We start from the raw sequence: 24,428 nt of genomic DNA, 5'->3' as shown, positions 1-24,428 counted from the left end.
AAGATTGGGCTGAGCAAAGGTTGGGAATCTGTATGGGCGCTGATAACTGCGCAGTTGAGTGCCCCACAAACCAAACATCATAATCATCTTCAACATCTGCTCCATCACATGAGCCATTCAGATACTCCCTTCCAGCACATGCTTATTTAAACTACACAGATGGTCATTGTGTCTCCAACATGTCCTGTGCTCTCGCATTCCCTCTGGCCTAAACTTGTGTTAAGCTGTTCCTGTTACCTCACCTTAGTTTTTCTCTTCTCTCTTTTGTTCACATCGCTTCCACTCCATGCACATTGTGCACTGCCTTGTCCTATTACAGAGTTTCCCTAAAGGAATGACCCAATTTTAAATAGAATTATTTATTAGGAAGAAGGGCTTAACACCAACAAATTGTATACTAAATTACTCAGAAAAGACAGAAGTTTATAAAAATCCATCATAAATGTTCAATATGTCCTCCATTGGCTGCATGGATGACATCTAGCCGATAACCGAATTCATCCCAAACTGAGCGTAAGGTGTCTTCTGTCACTGAAGCTATAGCAGCTGATATTCTGGTTTTTAGTTCATAAATGTCATGAGATAAGGGAGGAATGTAAACACATTGTTTAGATTTCCCCACAGGAAGAAATCACATGGTGTTAAGTCAGGGGACCTAGGAGGCCAAGAGTGTAAAGCCTGGTCATGCATTCCTGTACGCCCTATCCAACGTTGAGGCATATTGGCATTGAGGAAACTGCACACGTTGTGCCAGTGCGGTGGTACTCCATCTTGCTGATAGATGAAATTGTCAGAGTCAAGTTGTGGGAATAACCAGTTCCGTAGCATTGCAAGATATGATTCAAGTTACAGTTTCTTCCTAAAAAAAAGTAGGGTAAATAAATCTTGCTTTGCGAAACAACACAAAAAACATTCACTTTTGGTGAATCACGTTTGTGTTCAATTGTTTCATGAGGATTTTCGAGCCCCCATATATGCACATGATGACGGTGAACCTTACCGCTAGTATGGAAAGTTGCCTCATCGCTGAATATCAACCATGACATAAAAGTGTCATCTTCCATGTCTTCTAGAATAGCATTGCTAAAGTCCATGCATTTCACTTTGTCAGTATCTTGAAGAGCTTGTATCAGTTGTAATCAGTATGGTTTTAAGGGCTAAACGACGCTGTAACATACGCCACACTGTCATGTGCGGTAACGCAAGTTCTCGGCTAGCATGACGTGTAGACTTGCGGGGGCTCCACTCCAATGCTCATTGGATTTGTTCCACTGTTTGCTCAGGAATGCATGGCTGGCCAGGAGTTTTAGCTTTATAGAGGCACGCTGTTTCTTCAAACTGTTTATACCACCGTTGAATGTTCTTTGGTGATGGTGGTTCAGCACGAAACTGAATATGAAATGCGCGCTGAACTGCAATCACTGATTGAGTACAACTAAATTCAATAACACAGTACACCTTGTGTTGCGCAGATGCCAATATTGCACGAGGCTGGCTGCACACTCCAGGTCAGCGCTCATAGTGACATCTAGCGGATTTTTTTCTGAAACTCTAGACCATGCCCATTACATCTAGTGCTGTTTCAGTTACCAAGTGACATTTGTCTCAATGTTATTACAAGTTAAAATCAGGTCATTCTTTTTGGGACACGCTGTACTTCTCTCTCCCCACCCCCCACCCAAGTGGCCATCCGCCCCTCCCTCTTTCTCCCCCCCCTCTCTCCATCCATCCCCCTACTGACTCTCCTCCTCCTCCTCCTCCTCCTCCCCCCCCCTCCCTTTCCCTTCCCCCCCTTTCAGCCTTCTCCATCTTCATCTTTATTGTTGTGGCCGTGTGTGTGTGTGTGTGTGTGTGTGTGTGTGTGTGTGTGTGGTGTAGTGTAGTGTATTTCAGTGCGCGATACGCCAGCCTCACGGCAAACGGCGGACGAAGGCTGACCGGTGCATTATGCAGGTGACACAGTTTTGCAACGAGCATCGGTATGTTTGTACATGCGCGACAGCCATCAGAACGCAGCGTTAGCAGAATTACGCAGGTGCGGGCCGCATGTGGCGCGGTTGTGTTAGCCAACTCATCGAGAACCTTCTAATAAACACGCCGCCGCGTAACCGGCAGATTCAGCAGCGATCTGCACTATTTAAGGGCATGAGAGGTGGGCATCGGCATTCGGTTCGACCGACTGGGCGTTCGGTCGCTGTCACGTCATCACCCGTGACGCTGTCTCCGAGGACCGGTCAGCGGGGGGCGTTGCCCACTGCTGCATCGGCGACTCCCGGTGTCGTCACGAGCTGCCGCATCTGCAAACTGGGCCGTGCCTCGTGCTGCTAACATCCTACCGCCTGCTCAGCCACTGACCGAGCACGGCACCGCGTTCCCCTGACAGCATGCATCAGCACGTCTCCACCGTGACACGAGCAGTGGGGCTGAGCTACCAGAAAATGACTTGGGAGAACCAACAATAAAGAGGAAGATTGCTGAAAACAGCCACCTTCTTCTACCCAGCCACACCTTACAACCTCGACCATGTCACCCACTCCGGCCATCCTATTACAAGTGGTGTCAGTCGGGCAACCTGCGCATCACACACTCCTGTTACAATTGGTGACAATAGTGGTCTTCTCCCTGGATTTGGAGGAAATTGTGTGTGGTAATCGACGAGGATATGTGGTTCCCTTCCTGTTCTTCTTTCTGGGCTTACTGTAGTCTTGATTCGATAGTTGGTAGTGATGGAGCAGTCTGTGTCAGCCGAGGTGGCTATTCAGCAGCTACTTGAGCAAGTGTTGGAATTAGAGATAGAGCTTGCTCGGTCTAAAGAAGCAAGCAAAGAACGGTTTCCTGTTAATGCAGTAATTCTTGACACTAATGCTGCGTCTTTGGTCACCTCTTTCTCAGGAAAAGCTGGGGAGGATGTTATGATTTTTTTATTTTTTTTATTTTTTTTGTATTTTTTTTGTATTTTTTATTTTATGTTATTTTATTTATTTATATATATATTTTTTTTTTTTTTTTTTTTTTTTTTTTTTTTTTTTTTTTTTTTTTTTTTTTTTTTTTTTTTTGAGAACCTTAACACAGCCGCTAAATTGGGAAATTGGGGTGCAGAAACACTTTTGCATGTGGCTAAGTTGAAAGTAACTGATGATGCCAGAGCCTAAGTTACATACCATGAAGAATTAAGGGATGCTCGGACATTTGAAGTATTCAAAAGAGGGTTGCTGGAAAGATATCGGAGGAAAAATACGTCTAGATATTATCGGGAACAATTGAATAGAATGTATCAAAGGAATGGGCAATCAATAGAAGCTTTTGTAGATCGAATTCGAAAAATTAATGTTAATACCTATGAGCTAACGGATTCCGATAGGGTTAATGAAGCCATTCTGCAGGAAGCTGAGCAGAGGGCACTAGACGCATTTTTGTGGGGAATACAACCCGAAACCTCCCACTAGATTAGGATGGAATTCCATAAGACTCTCAATGAGGCAGTCGGAATCGCTGTGGCGTTAGAGGAAGTTGAAGCAGTAACAAAGACACGGGACAGGAAAGCAGTATTTAATGCAGAAATAAAATGTTTCAGATGTGGTCAGATGGGACACATTAGACGCGATTGCAAGGAAGTGCAGTGCAGGAAATGCAGACGTTGGAGTCATATGGAGCTTAATTGCAATGGATCCTGGCAGAAACATGATAGGAACCTGCAAGGTGGGCCTCACCCCCCTCAGTTAAATGGGGCAGGGGGTGGTGTGTCCACTGTGCAACACCCCCGGTAAGGATTAATGCTAGTGCAGAATCAGTGGCAGACTATTTTCTGACCAGCTTGGTGAGGGGCAGACCGTGCAAATTTTTATTGGATACCGGGTCTCAGATATCCGTGGCGAGTAGAAATGTACTCAGTAAAGTAGAATTAAAATCACCACGCTGGGCGTTAAGTGGCGTGTGTGGGGCAGGTGAAGTCACTCGGTTCAGCGGTGTTAAACTTCCGAGTGTATATGAGGAACTTCCAGGTGAAAGTAGAAGTTCTTCCAGTTGTTGGCAGCAGCTATGATGTCATACTCAGACTGGATTTCTTGGTTGCGCATCACGCAAAAGTTAACCTGGAACGGCATACAGTAGAACTGGACGGAATACAATTTCACCTAGGTTCTGCGGCCAGAAAACCATTACTGTCGCAAGGAAACGCCCAGACGTCGGGTGTGCCACCTAAATTGCGTACAAGGTCCCTTAGGGCTCTCTCGCAGGATACTATACCGAAGGGTACAGGGAAAGTAATCTGGGCAGATGTTGGAGCTAGCATGCCGGTAAATTCGTTGTGTGTCGTTGAACCTTTGTCTGAGAATGAGCCACTGGATTAAATGAAGTGTTTTACGTGCCATAGCGTGTCCTACGTGTGGGAGATAGAAGGAAAAAAGTTTCTGCCTGTCAGTAATGATAATTTTGGCCTTGAAGAGGTGCAGTTAGCATGGGGTACCGTGATAGCAAATCTGGAGATAATAGGGGAAGATGAACAAGATAAGGATTTCACAGCAGATTACATAATGCCGGGAGAGTCTGTCAGCTGGTCTGCACTGAAGGGTAAAGTTGCACATTTAGAAGGGCAAGACAGAGAAGTCGTGGAGAACCTTTTGACGGAATATAAAGAGTTATTTAATTCTCATGGTCCACTGCCTGCCACACCGTTAGTTCAGCATTACATCCCCACTGGGAATGAAGCACCGGTGTATAAACGTCTGTATCGTGTTCCAAAAATTTTACATCCTGTCGTGGAAGAATTTATTAATCAACAGCTTAGGGATGGGATAACAGAAACCAGTAGTAGTCCCTGTTCCGCTCCTGTTGTAATAGTGGGTAGAAAATCACCTGATGGGGGCAAGGCATATCGTTTTTGTTGTGATTATCGTTTCCTGAATTAAAAAACTGTATCGGATGCATACCCAATGCCTAATATCACTGAAACTCTGGATAATTTGGGTCAGTGTCGGTACTTCACGACCTTGGATCTTCGAAGTGGGTACCACCAGTTGGAGGTCCCCCTGGAAGACCGACTGAAGACAGCTTTTTCAACACCTACAGGTCATTTTCAGTATCAGCAAATGCCTTTTGGATTCAAAAATGCTCCGGCAACCTTCCAACGGTTACTAGATAGCGTGTTACGAGGGCTGAAACCTAATCAGTGTATGGTATATTTGGACGACATAATTGTTTTCTCAAAGGACGTGCAAGGACATGTGCGTCGTTTGCACGAAGTTTTCGATAGTCTGAAAGCAGTGCGGTTAACTCTTCATATGGAAAAATGTCATTTTATGTTGCAAGAAGTCCGTTATTTAGGTCATATTATAGGACAGGAGGGTGTCCTCACGGGTCCAAAACTTGTAGAGGCGGTAATGAATTTTTCAACACCTACAAAAGTAAAAGAGTTGCAGTCTTATTTAGGTCTCGCCAATTTTTGCAGGAGGTATACTCCAAAATTTGCGGAAATTGCAAGGCCCATCACGCAGTTGTTGAAGAAGGGAGCAAAATTTCACTGGTCAGCAGAATGTGAAGAGGCTTTTCAAAAGTTAAAAAATTTGTTAACATCTAGTCTGGTTTTGGCTTCTCCAGATTTTAGTAAGCAGTTTATATTATCTTGTGACTCTAGCAATTTTTCTTTGGGCATTGTATTATCTCAGGAAATAGATGGACAGGAACACCCAATAGCATATGCTTCCAGACAGCTAAACAATGCAGAAAAAAATTACTCAGCAACCGAGGAGGAGCTATTGGCATTAATTTTCGGAATAACCTCTTTCCGGTGTTATTTGTATGGATGACATTTCAAGGTGATTACTGACCATGCAGCACTTAAGTGGTTGTTAGGGCTTAAAGACCCAATGAGTAGATTAAGTAAGTGGGCTTTGCGTCTTAGTGAGTACAATTTTGAAGTGATTCATTGACCAGGTAAATCGGACGGAAACGCGGATGATCTGAGTCGTAAAATATGCGCCATGGAATGCACAGGAATAAATGAGAATGAATGGGTGGAGGCGCAAACCGCTGACACAGATTGTCAATGATTTACCTCGCAGCAACAGTTTGTTATGGAAGACGGGATATTGTACCATAAAACTAGGAACGGTCCACGCATAGTTGTATCAGAAAAATTGCGAAGCGAAATTTTAAGGCAAGCACATGATTCAATGTTTTCTGGTCATTCAGATCGAAGAGCAGTGGAAAGGAGGGTAGCACAGAGTTATTGGTGATCAACGCATAGGCAAGATGTCGATTAGTACGTAAAAAATTGCATTCTGTGTGCTCAACGGGCAGAATTGAATCATCAGAAAATTGTGTTGCAACAACTACCAGAAGCGGGTAGACCTCTCCAATTACTTGGCGTAGACGTCTTAGGACCGTTTGTGCAAACACCAGCAGGTAATCACTGTATTTTAACAATAATAGATCATTTTTTGCGCTGTGTGTCTATGACAGCTATTCCAGACCAGCGAGCCAAAACAGTGGCTCACGCCATGGTACATCAATGGATATTGAAATTCGGAACACCTGAAACCATAATTACAGATCAAAGTTCAAACTTTATGTCCGATTTGATGAAACAGTAATGCAATTTGTTGCATGTAAAGAAATTGAGAACAAGTGCATTACACCCGCAGGCTAATGGTCGTAAGGAGAGAGTTCATCATACAATAGCTAAGATGTTAAGTTATTATGTAAATTCTCAACACAGCAATAGGGATACCCTATTGGCATTTGTAACCACGGCGTATAACTCAAAAGTGCATGAAAGTACAGGATTGTCTCCGTATGAAGTACTGTTCGGTCGTAAGATGCCATCTCCATTTGAATTGCTCAAGACCCCACCAGGAACCAATATTTTGGCTGTTAAGGATTTATCCACAAAGTTGAAAACAATCTGGCAGCAGGTGAAAAAAATGAACACTAAAGTGTTAGAGAGACAGGACAAAGTTCACAATAGAAAGGTGGCTTTACGCAAATATCATGTAGGACAATGGGTGATGATGACTAATCCGTATGTGCCAAAAGGCAAAAAGAAAAAATTTGTATCCCGTTATCAAGGTCCTTTCCAGGTGATCGAGATGACATCCCCAGTGAATGTAAAATTACAGCTTCCAACTTGCCCTACTATTGTGCGTGTGAGCTGAATTAGGCCTTTCAAGGGGAATTTTGAGGAACTTCCTTCATTTTCTGCAGTAACTTCTCGTGGAGAGAAAAATGAATCTAAGAAAAAGAATAAGAAAGGAGTAGATGAACAAGAGAACCAAGTTAATTGTGGAAGTGATCAGACATGATATTATGCTCTTAGGCCATGCGTAAAAAGGAAGAGCTAATGTGAGTTGTTTTTCTTTTGTTTCTGAGAAGGTGTGACGTTCTGGTAAGACCAGCAGTTCCCAAATCTTGTGAGTATTTTCTATTCTGCTCTCAAGAACCAGTTGCGGAGTGCCCTAAGGAAATTACAGAAGGCACGGAGCAGTTCTTTCAGCAAGTGGGTCCACATTGGGTATATTCAGTAATGGAAAACACAGTTGTTATTTGCGTTTGTTACGAGGAGGGTAAGCAAGGGAGTATGCAAAGAATAGAATTGCAGGGGCAGGGACTGTTAATTAACGGCACACAGTGTGACATTTCAGGGCCAACTTTCCGTTTACCAGCCGTGATTACTGGAGCTACAATCATGAACATAACACGCTCATTGATCTATGTACCCGACCAACCGGTGCAATTCGTCACGAAAGAAAATCTCACTGTTTTGAATAGCACATTAGACCCGACTTTGCTCGCCTCTTTGGACTGGATGCTAGCAGCTCAGGATGCACGTATAACTATGGAACATCTTTTTCAACGAGTGCATGAGTACCGTAATGAGCATAAGCAACGCTTACTAGTTATTGAATCATCAACCACCGCCACCTGTATTTTTATCTTTGTCGTAGGATTAGTGTACTACTGCAGCAGAACACTGAGTAATGTTTATGGGCAAAGATTAGACTGAGGATAGAAGTGAATGAACACAGTGTAAATAGTAAATCAATCACATTTTGTGGTGTTTGTGAAGTGAACTGTAGTTATTTTGACTTTTTGGTTGAATTCAGGGATGAATTCTTTTCGTACGAGGGAGGAATTGTAGAGGACAAGGGGTTATCTTTAGGAAATACAGTGCGAAATTGAGATTTAGCGTGTTCCAGTGCATGATGCGCCAGCCTCACGGCAAACGGCGGACGAAGGCTGGCCGGCACGTTATGCAGGTGACACAGTTTTTCAACGAGCATCGGTATATGTGTACGTGCGCGGCAGCCATCAGAACGCAGCGTTAGCAGAATTACGCAGGTGCGGGCCACGTGTGGCGCGGTTGTGTTAGCCAACTCATCGAGAACTTTCTAATAAAAACACCGCTGCGTAACTGGCGGATTCAGCAGAGATCTGCACTATTTAAGGGCATGAGAGGTGGGCATCGGCATTCGGTTCGACCAACTGGGCGTTTGGTCGCTGTCACGTCGTCATCACCCGTGACGCATGTCTCCAAGGACCGGTCGGCGGGGGGGCGTTGCCCGCTGCTGCATCAGCGACTTCCGGTGTCATCGCGAGCTGCCGCGTCTGCAAGCTGGGCCGCGCCTCGTGCTGCTAACATATTACCGCCTGCGCAGCCCCTGACCGAGTGCGGCACTGCGTTCCCCGGACAGCGTGCATCAGCACGTCTCCACCATGACACGAGCAGTGGGGCTGAGCTACCAGAAAATGCCTTGGGAGAACCAACAATAAAGAGGAAGATTGCTAAGAACAGCCGCCTTCTTGTACCCAGCCATGCCCTACAACCCCGACCACGTCACCCACTCCGGCCATCCTACTACAGTGTGTGCTGTTTCCTGTCTTTATGTCTGGGTTTCATGTGTTAATCTGCTATAGGTGAGAGGTTGTCTTTCCCTTATTTTAGGTAATGTGAGTATGTAGATGTGTAGGTCTTCCATGTGGGAAGTGTACTGAATGAATTCTTAATACTGTAGGATACAGTTATATGTGCTTTGCTTTATTAGTATCACAACTAACTCCATGGGGAGTACACTTGCCCTTGGAGAAGAACAAAGATGTTGGTAGTGTCAGAGATTGTAGTTTATGACATATTCCACATCTCCTACAGGTTAAGTCCCCATGTAGCATCCCCACTCATAGTGTCGAGCATCAGGGGGAGGAGGCATATCATTTTCTTATAGTCAAGGGTGTAATCGTCGAGGTGAGGTGCTGGTCGACAGGATTGCGAAGTGGCGTCCAGAGGGATGTGAGAAGAATGGGCCAAAGGTGTCATTGCAGCAACTTTGGTTGGTGCAGATGTCAATTTGCTGCCATGTGTCAGCAATAGATGATGACGTGTGAGTGTCCTGAGCATAGGTAGCATCGTGTAGGACCCGGGCGGGTTTGAGTATGTGCAATGTTGTGAGTTTTTTGCGAGGAAGTATGTCAAAGGTGGTTTCTCCTCTCTGCAGGACCTCGAGGGGCTGGTGGGATGCCCTTGCAGTGTCATTGTGAGGCACGATGAACTCAAAATTCACTAGGGCCTCACATGCGAAGATCTCGGCACGTCCGTGAGGCTGTCGCGATTTGTATTCTAATACGCAAGATGTGCCTTTTCAGTCACTCAGTGTGGTGCCATCACTCTACCAGTTTGCTGCTCTGTGGGAGGTAGGCAGGTTTAACACCACATAGGTTGTGAAGCTCCACGGATGAGGCCGACTAGCAACACTGGTCCAAGGTGATGGCAGCCTGACATGTGTAGTGCGAAATCCGTATTGCACGAATATCCTTGCTGTGATCTTTAGAGTAATAGCCAGTGGGGACGGGGCCTTGACCTACCTGATAATGTGGTCAGTCGCATAAAACTAGTATCTGTCGCCAGTGGCCACCGGCAGCAGACCGACTGTGTCCTTATTTTTGCAGCATTGGCATGCTTTGCAAGCCTGTGTCCACTGTCTGCAATTTTGTTTCACATCTGCCCAGACAAAACATTCGGTGACTAGCTCGGTAGAAGGTTGTACCACCAGGAGTGACAAGCGGTGGAGGCTGTTGAAGGCACATTTCTGCACCAGAAGTGGAACTGAAGGGTGGATTCTACCTTACAACACATTGCACCAGATTTGTTTGTCAGAACCGGGAAGAGTGGGGCTTTCAAATTTCAGGCCAGCCAGTTCATCCCTCAGAAGCTTGCAGATTTGTGGATCTGCCAAGGCAAGCTCTTTGTAGTTAATGCTCATAGGTAGCATATTGATGTGTTACAGGTAGTCCACCACTATGTTGTCAGTACTCTTGGTGTGTTGGACATTGGCAGTAAACTGACCGACATAGCCGAGGTGGTGGAAACGTCTCAGAGGGCAATCTGTACCCAGGTTATGTATAGCTTTTGCGAGGTGTTGACGGTCAGTATAAATTGTGCCCTGCCTTCTACATGTGCTTTGAAATGCCACAACTGCCTTTTACATGCCTAGCAGGTTGCGGTTGAAGGTGGACTATTTGCATTATGAAAGAGTAATTCGTAAAAGGATACACAGTAGTTGCTGTTCCCCATTGTCAAGTTGTTGGGGAGTGCCCCAATTGCTATCTCACTGGCATCAACTGTGGCAGACAAGAGGGTGTTTGTGAAGGGGTGAGCCAGCGTCAAGGCCTTTTTGGGGAGAGTTTGATATTTTCAAACGCCTGTTGCATTTCCTTTGTCCATGTCAGAGGCTGCTTGTCACATTTGTTTTTACCTGCAAGCATATCTGTGAGCAGGACCTGCATTGCCACAGCTTGTGGCAGAGGACTTCTATAGAAATTTATTGCTCTGAGAAACCTCTGTAATTTCTTATAGTTGGTCAGTCAAGCAAGTGATTGTATTAGTTCAGTTCATTCTGACATACACTCCTGGAAATGGAAAAAAGAACACATTGACACCGGTGTGTCAGACCCACCATACTTGCTCCGGATACTGCGAGAGGGCTGTACAAGCAATGATCACACGCACGGCACAGCGGACACACCAGGAACCGCGGTGTTGGCCGTCGAATGGCGCTAGCTGCGCAGCATTGTGCACTGCCGCCGTCAGTGTCAGCCAGTTTGCCGTGACATACGGAGCTCCATCGCAGTCTTTAACACTGGTAGCATGCCACGACAGCGTGGACGTGAACCGTATGTGCAGTTGACGGACTTTGAGCGAGGGCGTATAGTGGGCATGCGGGAGGCCGGGTGGACGTACCGCCGAATTGCTCAACACATGGGGCGTGAGGTCTCCACAGTACATCGATGTTGTCGCCAGTGGTCGGCGGAAGGTGCACGTGCCCGTCGACCTGGGACCGGACCGCAGCGACGCATGGATGCACGCCAAGACCGTAGGATCCTACGCAGTGCCGCAGGGGACCGCACCGCCACTTCCCAGCAAATTAGAGACACTGTTGCTCCTGGGGTATCGGCGAGGACCATTCGCAACCGTCTCCATGAAGCTGGGCTACGGTCCCGCACACCGTTAGGCTGTCTTCCGCTCACGCCCCAACATCGTGCAGCCCGCCTCCAGTGGTGTCACGACAGGTGTGAATGGAGGGACGAATGGAGACGTGTCGTCTTCAGCGATGAGAGTCGCTTCTGCCTTGGTGCCAATGATGGTCGTATGCGTGTTTGGCGCCGTGCAGGTGAGCGCCACAATCAGGACTGCATACGACCGAGGCACACAGGGCCAACACCCGGCATCATGGTGTGGGGAGCGATCTCCTACACTGGCCGTACACCACTGGTGATCGTCGACGGGACACTGAATAGTGCACGGTACATCCAAACCGTCATCGAACCCATCGTTCTACCATTCCTAGGCCGGCAAGGGAAATTGCTGTTCCAACAGGACAATGCACGTCCGCATGTATCCCGTGCCACCCAAATTGCTCTAGAAGGTGTAAGTCAACTACCCTGGCCAGCAAGATCTCCGGATCTGTCCCCCATTGAGCATGTTTGGGACTGGATGAAGCGTCGCCTCACGCGGTCTGCACGTCCAGCACGAACACTGGTCCAACTGAGGCGCCACGTGGAAATGGCATGGCAAGCCGTTCCACAGGACTACATCCAGCATCTCTACGATCGTCTCCATGAGAGAATAGCAGCCTGCATTGCTGCGAAAGGTGGATATACACTGTACTAGTGCCGACATTGCGCATGCTCTGTTGCCTGTGTCTATGTGCCTGTGGTTCTGTCAGTGTGATCATGTGATGTATCTGACCCCAGGAATGTGTCATTAAAGTTTCCCCTTCCTGGGACAATGAATTCACGGTGTTCTTATTTCAATTTCCAGGAGTGTATGTCGAACCATGGATTGGCTGATGAAGTGGCTGAGGAATTAATTATGCTTGGCCAAGTTGACATTCCTCATCATTTGTCACTACACCATAGTGTTTGAGTGTTTCAAAAATGATGCAGAGGTGCTACTCATGTTTTTGTTGTGAAGGTGGAAAAACCAAAATGTCATCTAAATGTGAAAAACAGAAAGAGAATCTTAACGTTATTTTGTCAGTAAAATGACTGCATTTTTAAGCTGTATGGTACAAATAAAAAATCACATGACCGGAACAGTGTTATTACTACAGTTTTTGGTACATTGTCACTCACCGTAGGGATCTGGAGATACACTTTTTGCAGTCTATGACACTGAAAATAGAAAATCAGCTAAGCCACGCATAAAATACTGGATGTTTGGACTGGGGTATCGATCAGTTATTGTATGTGCATTTGAGGAATGGTAATCGCCACACAGTTTGTATGATCAGTCTTGTTTGGGCACCAAGTGATTGGTGGCCAAAAATTCTCTGATCATATTTCTCTCTGAGTATATCTGCCCGTAACAATTCTTCTGTGATATTTTTGGTTGCACGCAGTCCGTTGCATGCCAGGTGCCGCACTTTAAATTGGATCCATGGTCCTGGCATGGTTCTTATTTGGTTGCGTTTCACCCTCCGCTGTGTAATTTGTGTGCAGTGAGGGTGGGGCTATGGGAGCATATGTGGGGGTAGTGTACACACTGTGAAGGTTGTTCACCATACTGACCTGTGAATATGGTGTGGTGTGTGTTGGTCAGTTGGAGCTTGTTGTCCCGTGTTGTTGTTCTTGTCATAGGGGTGCGAGGTAAGCTTGCATGTTGTCCAGCTCCGTTTGTAACAAATGTAATTAAAGTTTCAGGTCAGAGTTTTCTTTCAGCATTCCTACCCTTTCCTGTTTAGTCTCTTCTTATATCTAGGTCATTGTGTGGAGGTCATGTTCCCTGGGTGTTCAAGGGTGACTGTCCTGAAGGGAGCACCCGGTTTTTGTTCTAGATGGAGCAGGAATCGATGCCTGAGTTCTGACTCCCCTGTAATAGTCTGGCATGATAACCCTGCTGCTAGGTCTGACAGGGAGTGAGAAGTGGAAGTTGCAGTGGGAATCTGCCCCCAACATTGGTTCATACAAGTCAGTGATGACAAAGTGCCAAGTGCATATGCTTCTAGCCCGAGGTCCGCTGTCTACTCATCTGTCAACAGTTGCCTGATGGGGTTGTCATTGATGGCAAACAGATGTGTGTCTGACATCTTGCCTGTTGTCGTAGATGACTGTCCAGGTATAGTGCCCACTGCAGAGCCAGTGACTACAAGAAAGCATCAGTTAGAGGCATAGTCCAAACAGTCTCGCATCCACTCCTGTAGGCATGGCCAAACTAGTTTTGACTGCTCGTCCCCTCTTCTGCAATTCAGGTGGTTGTATGGTTGCAAGCAGTTGTGTGCTTTCTTGCCAAAGCAAGTGTGTGAGCAGCATGTTTGTGGTCATGCCTCCTTGCCGGTGCACGGACTGTCGTTTACCACAGGCACGGTTACTGCAGCAGGCTGCAGGTCAGCACACCCTGGTCATGTGCTGCTGGGTGTGTCCGTGAACGCTCGGGACTCGGCATCCTTGAACAGTTGCTGTGGCCCGAATATGGCGGTTGATTCGAAGTGGAGTGCATAGTTGTACCATGCTTCTGATCCCCGTTGTAGCTGAGGAACTACATACAGCTTGTCACCCAAACAAATAATTGAGCCTCCATTGAATTGTGCTCCTACAAAATCAAAGCAGACTGAATTAGAGGATGTAGTTTGAGCAACCAGATGGAACAAAGTGTACTGTCTGCAATAATGGTAGAACAAACAGCCTCTTAGATACTGCCATAGATGCAAAGGTATTCTGCTACCAGTCTGTTTTTCATAAATGACCTGACACTACTGCTGTTCTGATGTCTTGGCGGGGTGTTGTAGTAGTGCTGTCTTTGTGGTATCAAATTTTCCTGTAGTCTGTGGTACATGGATGATTTCACTCATTATGTGAGCGCAGTTAGCTGTGTTACACAGTAAAGCCGGAAAATTAGGTGTATCTTCCAAAGTGCTGTGATTTTGTAATATGAGCTCAGCAACCTGAAACCAGGTGGCTGGATATTCTGGTTAAAATGCCGACAGCTTGGATATGGAGCTGGGTCTTAACAGAACTCCACTTAAGTCTTGTTCGTACTATGATGGTGTAATCAGTCCGAGATTGGCAGGCAAGCACAATTACAATGTGGGTGGAAAACCAGAACACACCTTGCAAAGCCGAGCGGGCTGGACCGTATATTGCACAGCGAATGTATTTGACTGGCATGGTTGTACCACAAACACATACAAGTGGCCATTATACAGACTTGTTGTTTGAGTGAGATCCTGATGATATGTAGCTCTGTGTTCATTGAATGTGAAATCAGCAAGTAGGTCCTGTTGTTGTAAGTATTGTCCATGTCCACCATTACTGGCGTTGGCCGCATGATGTGTCGGAACACAAGTTTCACATTTCACTTCCATTGTATGTTGATTAGAGGATGTAAATATGTTGTGCAGTTCACTGTGGGAGTCACTGTTCTGAAGAATTTGCCTGAAAAAATTATGTTCTTGTAGATGTTCCATTGTTGGTATTAGTGCTGTGTTGCATAGTACACTTCTAAATTTGAGACAAAATTAGCTGCACTTTTTGGCGTCACAATTGTAGGTCTTCCATGCAGGAAGTGTACCGAATGTAACCCTAATGCTGTAGGATACAGGTATACATACTTCATTAATATCACAAGTGCAATGGAAACACATTCACGCAACATGGAAGTCATCAACAGACTAACAAACTCCAGAGGGAATACACTTGCCCTCACACCATGCAGAACAGAGATGCTAGTTGTGTCAAAGGTTGTAATTTATGGTGTATTCCATATCTCCAATGGGTGAAGTCCCCACAGATATTTTTCACAACAGTAGTATGCAGAAGAAATCAAAATTTCTTGAAAACTTACACCTTCAGAGTCACTACAAGAACTGTGAAAACGCTGTTGCAACTTCCTAGTATCAGAAATGTGACTCTATGAAGCATGTCTAGCTGCTCTTGCCCACAAAAGGCAAAGATCCCATTTTCGAGTCCTGGTCCAGCACACAGTTTTAATCTACTGGGAAGTTTCAAATCAGTGCACACTCCGCTACAAAGGGAACATTCATTCTGGGAACAATCCGCAGGCAGTGGCTAAGCCATGTTTCCACTATGTCGATTCTTCCAGGAGTGTTAGTCCCAGTAGGTATCCAGCTGAACTTCTGTGAAGTTCCAAAGGTGGGAGGGGATGTATGTTGAAAAAGAGGCTGTGAAGACAGGTCATGAGTTGTGCTTGGATATCACAGCCAGCAGAGAACTTGCCCATGAAAGACAAAGGTCCCAGGTTTCTAGTCATGATCCGGCACACAGTTTTAATCTGCCAGGAAGTTTCAAAGGTGTCTTGGTTGCCACAGTGAAATGATTTGAAAGTCAAGGTGTTGATGCAACGAAAATCGTAAAGAAATGTTCATTTACAGATATAAATATTTGACTTGAAGATAGGCAGTGTATGCTTTCCTATAAAACCGAGTTAGTGATACCACACTGAAAATGTAATATATAGCTATTCAAGCTCTATGATGACTTACATAAAAATTGCTCATGTTTTTGTTTATAGTTTCTTCATGTGAACTATGAGTGTTTTACTGCTGTTGCTGAATTAGCTGCTTATTATTTTCCCCCTGATTTTACGTAATTTGTTCTCCCTAGAGTGTGTGTGTGTGTGTGTGTGTGTGTGTGTGTGTGTGTGTGTGTGTGCGCATGCACGCGCACGCGCATGCACTCGTGCATATGTGTGTGTGTGTATGTGTGTGTGTGTGTGTGTGCATTTCCAAAGAATTTAGAAGTCGTTTCATTTATGTATTTATTTATTATGCAAGGTACCTAATGTGGATGAAGTTGAAAAAATTCTAAAATTTAAACCACATCGCATTGGCCATGGAACATGCATTCATCCAAATTTTGGTGGATCTGAGAAGTTATGGAATATGTTAAGCAAATCTGGTATCCCTGTTGGTAAGTATGAGTGCTTTAAGCAGTTTGGCTAGTATATTTCTGTTATGCTGCTGTTTCACCATTTAAAAATGTTCATAATTTTAGGAGTATAACAAATCAAGAACAAGGAGGAGTTGGAATAAAAGAATTAAAGTGGTTCTAGTAATAATCATGTGATTGTGATATGAGCAGTAGAATCTCACAATAGGGGAAAATGCCTGAAAAAATAAAGGAACTACTTAACTGAAGCCTTTGGAGCTGTTAGATATAGGCAGAGGGGATGATGCCAAACTTACCAGTGTCTATTAGAACAATTGTGTACTTCGATAACTGATTAAGCTAGGTAAACACTATGAGTGACTCTTCCACTACTTCACTGAGTGAGGTACCACAGCCATAAGACATTGAACTTGCATTCAGATTGGTTGCAGTTCATATGTCATCCACCATCCAGATTTAGTTTTTCCATGGTTCTCCTAAATTTCTTCAGGCAAATACAGGAGATGGTTTCTTTGAATTAGCCAAAGCTGATTTCCCTGCTCATCCTTCCTTAATCTGAATTTGTGTTTTGTCTGTAATAACCTCATCATCAACAGGATGTTCCTTCCTTCTTCCCTTGCTTCCCCTGTGACTCTGCTACTTCATGGACTGGTGGATTAGTGTACTTGGTATCACAATTGTGTCTGAACCCAATCCGCTAAGATACTTTGACGTGACTGGCCACTTAGAATTACCAACTCTAAATTCAGAAATGTCGTATAAAATTTAGTTGCTACTCACTATATAGTGGATATGCTGAGTCGTAGATAGGCACAACAAAAAGACTGTCACAAATAAGCTTTCAACCAACAAGGCTTTTGTTAAAAATTGATGCCTGTCTGTGACTTAGCATCTCCATTATTTTTTATATTAATGTAGCACTTGGTGTTTAATAATAATCTCAAACAACTTAACGTTTTTTTCTGCACTCACTTCCTCAGCACTTGTGTCCAGGGGATCTGATCTGTCTTGAAATCCTCACTTATCCAAATTCTCTTCTGTAATCGGAATCGGAACCAACATGAGAGTTCTCATGTTCATAATAATAAAAGATCATGAGTTACCTTCATCCAGCTGTGTCACAACAGGATGATCAACTTTTGGATATATTGTTTCTTCATAGATCTCCATCACATTGAGGTTTTCAAATAAATTATTACAGTCCCTATGAAAATTTATCCAGTAAATAAACACACATAAATAAAGTACACAGTAAATCTGCATAGCTGGTACCAGACAGTTAAGAGCAGAACACGCAGAAACATCATTGTTCATTCATTTAGGGACACTTAAAATATTATAATAATTATTTATATTTCAGTATTTGAGCAGACCACAAGAAAAACACAATACACAAAATAGATTATTGGATAGAAATATTTAGTTCTGGCTAGTTGGATCATCACACAATCTGCAGTACTTTGATGCTGGCACTGACATAGTTTGAATATATTGTGCTTCAAACGTAATTTTCTCTTCTAGTGATCACAGTTTGTAATTTTGTGACTGACATTGTGTCCTAAAAATAAATATTGTACTTAAATATAATTTCCCATCTGCAGACATGCAGCAACAAATAATCAAATGACTGTCCATTGCAGTTATTTTCCATGTTAAAACCTCATTGCATTCACACATTCTCTTGGCTAAACGAGGAATACCCATCCTTTCGTCAACAATTACACACTGAAGGCGGCAGTCTTGCCCATACAGAACTTAATTATACTTGGGTATGAAGCAACTTGTATGATACTTACTCATGATCATTTTACAAATAAACACCATTTAGTCTTCATAGTAAATATCATAATATATCATTATTATCCATACATGTTACTCTACTATAATCAATTAAGTTTTAAAATGCTTCTACAATCTCATTTAGTTACACAAACAGCTGCTCTAGTCCACTACATACAGTGATAATTATTGATGTTATACCTGTATTGCCAAAATTGTTCTCTAGTGGAAGGAATCCACAGTTTCTGAAACTACTGTTTGAAAATGTAAGCCCTGATTATACTTATCATTGTACAGAAGGAAAATTTGCTGACACAGGTGACAGTAATAAAACAAATAAATAAAAAATACATTATTAAGTAAAAAAGCCGGCCGGGGTGGCCGAGCGGTTCTAGGCACTACAGTCTGGAACTGCATGGCCGCTACGGTCGCAGGTTCGAATCCTGCCTCGGGTATGGATTTAAATGGTTCAAATGGCTCTGAGCACTATGGGACTTAACATCTATGGTCATCAGTCCCCTAGAACTTAGAACTACTTAAACCTAACTAACCTAAGGACACCACACAACACCCAGCCATCACGAGGCAGAGAAAATCCCTGACCCCGCCGGGAATCGAACCCGGGCGTGGGAGGCAAGAACGCTACCGCACGACCACGAGATGCGGGCACGGGTATGGATGTGTGTGATGTCCTTAGGTTAGTTAGGTTTAAATAGTTCTCAGTTCTAGGAGACTGATGACCTCAGATGTTAAGTCCCATAGTGCTCAGAGCCATTTGAACCATTTTAAAGTAAAAAACGGAAAAAAATTCACTAAATTTTGCTGGCTTTTTTTCCCATAAAAATTCATCTCTGGCATCAAATTGTTGTAAATAATTAGTTTTTCTTGTTAATGGTTCCAGGTGTATGACTCAGTGACCCATGGTCCTATACCAGTAGTGAAAAGTCTTAAACATACTTACAGATGGTGATTGACATAAAACCATCCAAAGCTTATGTTTTGTGCACTTTACACTGGTTGAATTTTGAATTGGCATCATAACAGCATTTTCCATTAGAGTTTCCCGTAAGGTACACATCCATTCATGTTGAGAAAAGCTTAATTTTTCTCCTTTTATCAGTTAGTAGTAGCAGTTGTACAGCAGTATTTCATTATTCAAGCGCAAGAAAAAACGTGAATTGACACTTAAGAATTTTTTCTCCTTGCTTGAATGTGCTTCTTTGATTAACGATGAATATAAAATTCATTTTAACTTTCTTTATCAGAACCATTTACAAATAAAAAAATAGTCTTAACTGAAATAAAGTTTTTTAATGAGAATATCTTTAGCAGGTGTGGATGTAAGGTTGGCAATTTTTATTTGTATGTATTATATCCATAAAAAATAATTATATTCCTGCTAGTAGAAATAAAAAAAAACACTGTTCTTTGTGTTGATGAACAGTGGTTAAGTGAGGTACAGCATCTCCATGTGACATTAGAATGTTCTGTAGTAGCAAGCATTTGTACATGTTCTAACACTTATAAAGGTTCCTCCATGTAAATCAGTAATAATTTTACAATAAAATCTACTGTCCTTGACATTAATAATTTATGCTATGAAAATTCATATTTGAAGTAGTTCCTACAATGTGCCACGCTTCATACTCAAAGTTGCTTATGTCTGCTATACAGTTACCAGAAGATTTGAATGTTTCAAGATACCAATATTACTATTATGCTTATGGAGGTAGCCGGAAAATCCTGAAAGGCTTGCAACATTTCTGCCTCACAGTGTTCAGTCGGAGTCCTCTCTGAGTTGTATTGATAGGAAATCTAAAGTCAAATTACAGAAATAAAACCACTATAGCTAAAGTATCTAGCACAACTAAAATTCATAGGTATAAAAGAAAATATTGCTTGAATGAGTCCTCTTATGAATGAAATTTGATTCTGTTACACTTTAGTCTGTAATCAGAATTCCTAGTACACCAGTAAATGATGCAAGCTGGCCTTTTTATCAAAATTAACGTGGCGGATGTTGGCTTCGAGTTTGTGACATCGTGACAACTCCCCTTATTATTCCTCCATGATTAGGCTTGCATCGACAAAGTATGTAAATAATAAGCCAATGGAACAGTTATCATCTCTAGACAAGGTTATAAATAATGTAGAAAGAAATTCGTACGAAATCGGGTTATAATTTTAGTTATCTTTCAGATCATGAAAGAAAATGTTCAGATTAATAAAAGTAATAAAATCCTACAGACAAACATGAATGAGACATATGTGCTTATTTACTTACTGTGAATGTATTGTGCATGTATAAATTTAAAGTATTCATTATCAATCATCTGTATCTTAGGAGCTCTTTTACTTGTTTCACAGAAGTTTGTCTTACTTCAAACCTGAAAACTAAAACCATTGAAGGTTACGAGAAAAGTCATTTGGGACCCTTGTTGGAACAGAATATTCCAGTTGTTCTGTCGGTAGGTATTGTGAAATTTAACAAAATTTATTACAATCTTGGAAATTCCTGGCTCTAGCAATATGTAAAATGAGGGAAAGGTTACCACTCATGTACAGCAGATTGATGTGTGGAGCATAGAAACACACAACAGAAAACATCATTCACGATAGCTTTCATGCACTTGGTCCCATGAATGTGTGTGCTGTTGTTACCAGAAGAGCTAGTGCTAGGAAGCTAGCATTAATGCTGTTTTCTGTTATGTTTTTCTGTGCTCCATGCATTGATCTGCTGTAGGCAAGTAATTGATTTTCCCTTCTTTTACATATAACAAATTAATTACACTGATTGAAGTATTATTATCATCGTCATCATCATCATCATCTAATTTGCTCGTAGGTAGATTCAGAGTGTAATCGTCATAATGCCATCATTTCAGAAGATTTTGAAGTCAATGCAAGAGAAAGGTAATCACTCATGTACAGCTGATCAAAGCTTTTCACATAGGCACATTTTTAGTACAGTTTCACTAGTTCTTAAACTACTTTTTTTTCAACAAAAGTAATAAGTTTTTGAAAAGGTAATATAATTGGAGAGATAAAAATTCTACGGAAGGCAGGACAACACACCCATGAAGGTATTAGAGTTTGCAAGCTTTCGGAGCCAGTGGCTCCTTCTTCTGGCAGAAGGGATGAAGAGGAAGGAAGAGGGGCAAAGGAATAGGACTGGTGAGGTTTAGGAAAAGGGTTAGCGTTCAGAAAAATTGTCCAGAACCTCAGGTCAGGGGAAGCTTACCGGACGGGATGGGAATGAAAGACTGATTGTTAAAGGACTGCAGCGAATGAGATTTGAAAACCTGAGAGCTTAGAGATGGAAGATAGTGTAATATGCATGACAGGGATTTCGGCCAAAACATTGTGCCTGCCTTGAATGGATCAGATCATGATCCTAACTTGATTCACCACCACTACTCCATAATTATCCCTTACAAGGCTTCCAATAATGCCTCACATCCAGCATTGCTTTAGAACCCTTCCTCAGATCCCTACAAGATGACTCTAGCTGTCCTCTGCAAAACTCCATGCTCTCTGTTCCCTAAAAGCTGATTACTTCATCATTATCCTCCCAGCGGACAAGGGGTCTACCACTGCCGTACTTGACCAACGAGAGTATGTAAGCGAAGGTCTATGTCAGCTGTCTGACACTTCTGTGTTTGGCATCTGCCATAAGGTCCCATCCCTGTAATTTGAACTGACCTACAGTCCTTCTCTAAAACATCAGGCTCCTCAAAAGGACTAATGCTTCAATCTATGGAACTTCTTACCTCAGCCAAGCTACGCACCACCACCTTTTACTTTCTTCCTAAGGTCCACAGATCCAATCACCCTGGCTGTCCAATATTTGCTGGCTTCAAGGCACCCACCGAACGTATATCTACTTGGTTGATCAACACCTGCAAGCCATAGTACAAAGACTTCCTTCCTATATTAAAGACGCCAACCATTTCCTCAATTGTATGAAACTTGTGTCTGTCCCACTCCCACCACATACCTTGCTTGTCACCATTGATGCCACCTCCCTCTGTACCAACTTTTCCCATGCACATGGTCAGTCTGCTGCTGAACATTTCATCAGTTAGCACCCACCTGATTCCAAACCTGTGACATTCTTCCTGCTTGTCTTAATGAGGGACAGACAGACAGACAGATCAGGTGCATGGTCATGGGAACAAGGATGGCTCCTTCCTATGCCAAGCTTTTCATGGGTTGCTTGGAGGAGGCTTTTCTGGCATCCACAAGCCTGCAGCCCCTGCTTTGATTTAGATACATTGATGACATCTTTGCCCTGTGTGGACTCATGGTGAGGCTGCCCAGTTAAAATTCTCGGAATCTGCAAATAGATTCTTGGAATTTGTAAATACATTCTCCCAATAAATTTCACATGGTCCTGTTCTGAATTCCATGCCACTTTCCTTGACATTGGTCTCATCCTCACTGAAGGTCAGCTACACACTGCCATTGATATTAAATTTACTAACAAACAACATAGTTACTTTTTGACAGTTGCTCTTCTTTTCACATCAGAGGATCCCTCGCACACAGCCTTGGCATTTGAGGCAAGCATATTTGTTCAGATGCAGACTCTTTACAGCAGTACACCACCATTCTCATCTCACCATTCACAGGACGTAATTACTTCGCCAGCCTAGTTATAAAGCAGATTTCCTGGGCCATCACATCCAATCCTAGTACTGATCCCTCCAAAACACAACTTAGAAGTGCATCACTTGTCACTCAGTATTACACTGGCCTTGAATGTATTAATCAGCTACTTTCAACATGGCTATGACTTCTTAAAATCCATTCTGTCTCAGATTTTGCCCCCCGCACCTAGATTAGCTACTCATTGCCCTCCCAATCTCCACAATATCCTTGTCAGACCGTAAGCTCCTTCTGCACCCATCTCCCTACACTATGGCTCCTACCCTTGTGATTGTCCCTGCTGTAAGACTTGCTCTGTGCACCCTCTTACCACCATCAATACCAGCCTTGTAACTGGCAAAACATATACTGTCAAAGGGAGAACCACCTGTGAAATGGCACATGTCGTATACTACCTATTATGTAAACACTTTTCGACCTTTTACATTGTCATGACTGCCACCGAGTTATCAGTTAAGGTGAATGGACATAGCAGAAGGTGTATAATGCCAACACTCAATATCCTGTTGCAGAGCATGCTCTACAACATGACAGTTGTGACCTCGGTGCCTGTTTTACCATATGTGCCCTCTGTATTCTTCTACCAGACACCAGTTGCTCAGATCTCCGCAGGTGGGAACTGCTGCTATAACATGCCCTTGATCCTTGCCACCCACCTGGCCTTAATTTAATTTCTCCGGTCTCAGTGTTTCTTCACAGTAATTATTCCTTTCTTCACTCGCATTTAGTTTTCTGTATCTTTCATTTTCAGCTTATCTATGTTTTGCATTTTGTATAACTGGTATGATGCGTTTGCTTTTATTTTATAGACTGATGACAAAGGAGTATTTGCAACAACTCTGTCTGAAGAATGTAGAATCGCAGCTGAAACTTTCTCCCTGACAAGAATGTGGATGTGTGAGGCCATGCTCCGGAGTGTGTCATACACTTTTACTACTGAAGATGAGAAAAACAAATTAGTGCATTCAATTCATAAATTTATGAATAGTTCAGAATGCAGTTAGTCATGTCTAGTTCTTCATGTATTTTTAGTCATCATCTTTTGCAGCTGTTCTGTGCAACATTGTCATTCTAAGAGCTAATCATGGCAACAGTGAATAAGAAAATAGAAGTAGGATGTTGTAAATCAGTCATATTCTTCTTTATATGTAGATGTATTTGCATATCCTCTGATTTTACTAGCGATCTGTATGCAGACTTAATTCTATCTTTTTTCTTCTGAAAACTGTGAATTAGAAGTAAATCTTTATCCCTTTTTATAAAATAATGAAATTAATTTTAACCTGTGTGTTTTTTTATCACAAAACACTCTGAAATTTGTTACTTGTATGTTTTTGTGAACATTTGTTATTAATCTCAGCTTAAAAGTGCTGTTGTGACCACATTTTCCCCTAAGCTTCACAACTATTCCATTATAAGTAATGAATCATCTTTCAGCAAGTTTCAATCATGTAAACAATGAAATGTGAGAGCCTAGATCCTATGAATAGTCTACATCTACATCTATATTCCACTAGCCACCAAGCAGTGTGTGGCGGAGGGCACAATTCGCGCCAAAGTCATGTTTCCCCCCCTCTGTTCCACTCGTG

General features: G+C 43.1%; 1 protein-coding gene across 1 annotated transcript in view; it reads left to right on the top strand.

Annotated features, from left to right (window-relative positions):
• LOC126484363 (adenosine deaminase-like protein) overlaps positions 1 to 24,121 on the top strand; it is an 84,227-nt gene extending 60,106 nt beyond the window's left edge. The window contains exons 5-7 of the mRNA XM_050107832.1: positions 16,278 to 16,413; positions 20,539 to 20,639; positions 23,649 to 24,121. Coding sequence (XP_049963789.1) covers positions 16,278 to 16,413; positions 20,539 to 20,639; positions 23,649 to 23,843 — 432 coding nt within the window. The 3' untranslated portion in view covers positions 23,844 to 24,121. The remainder of the gene's footprint in view (positions 1 to 16,277; positions 16,414 to 20,538; positions 20,640 to 23,648) is intronic.
• The last annotated feature ends 307 nt before the right edge of the window (positions 24,122 to 24,428 follow it).

This window comes from Schistocerca serialis, chromosome 6, assembly GCF_023864345.2.
Source record: "Schistocerca serialis cubense isolate TAMUIC-IGC-003099 chromosome 6, iqSchSeri2.2, whole genome shotgun sequence".
Taxonomy (NCBI): Eukaryota; Metazoa; Arthropoda; class Insecta; order Orthoptera; family Acrididae; genus Schistocerca; species Schistocerca serialis.
Note: the sequence above shows the minus strand (reverse complement) of the source record. Positions and strands in the feature narration are given on the sequence as shown.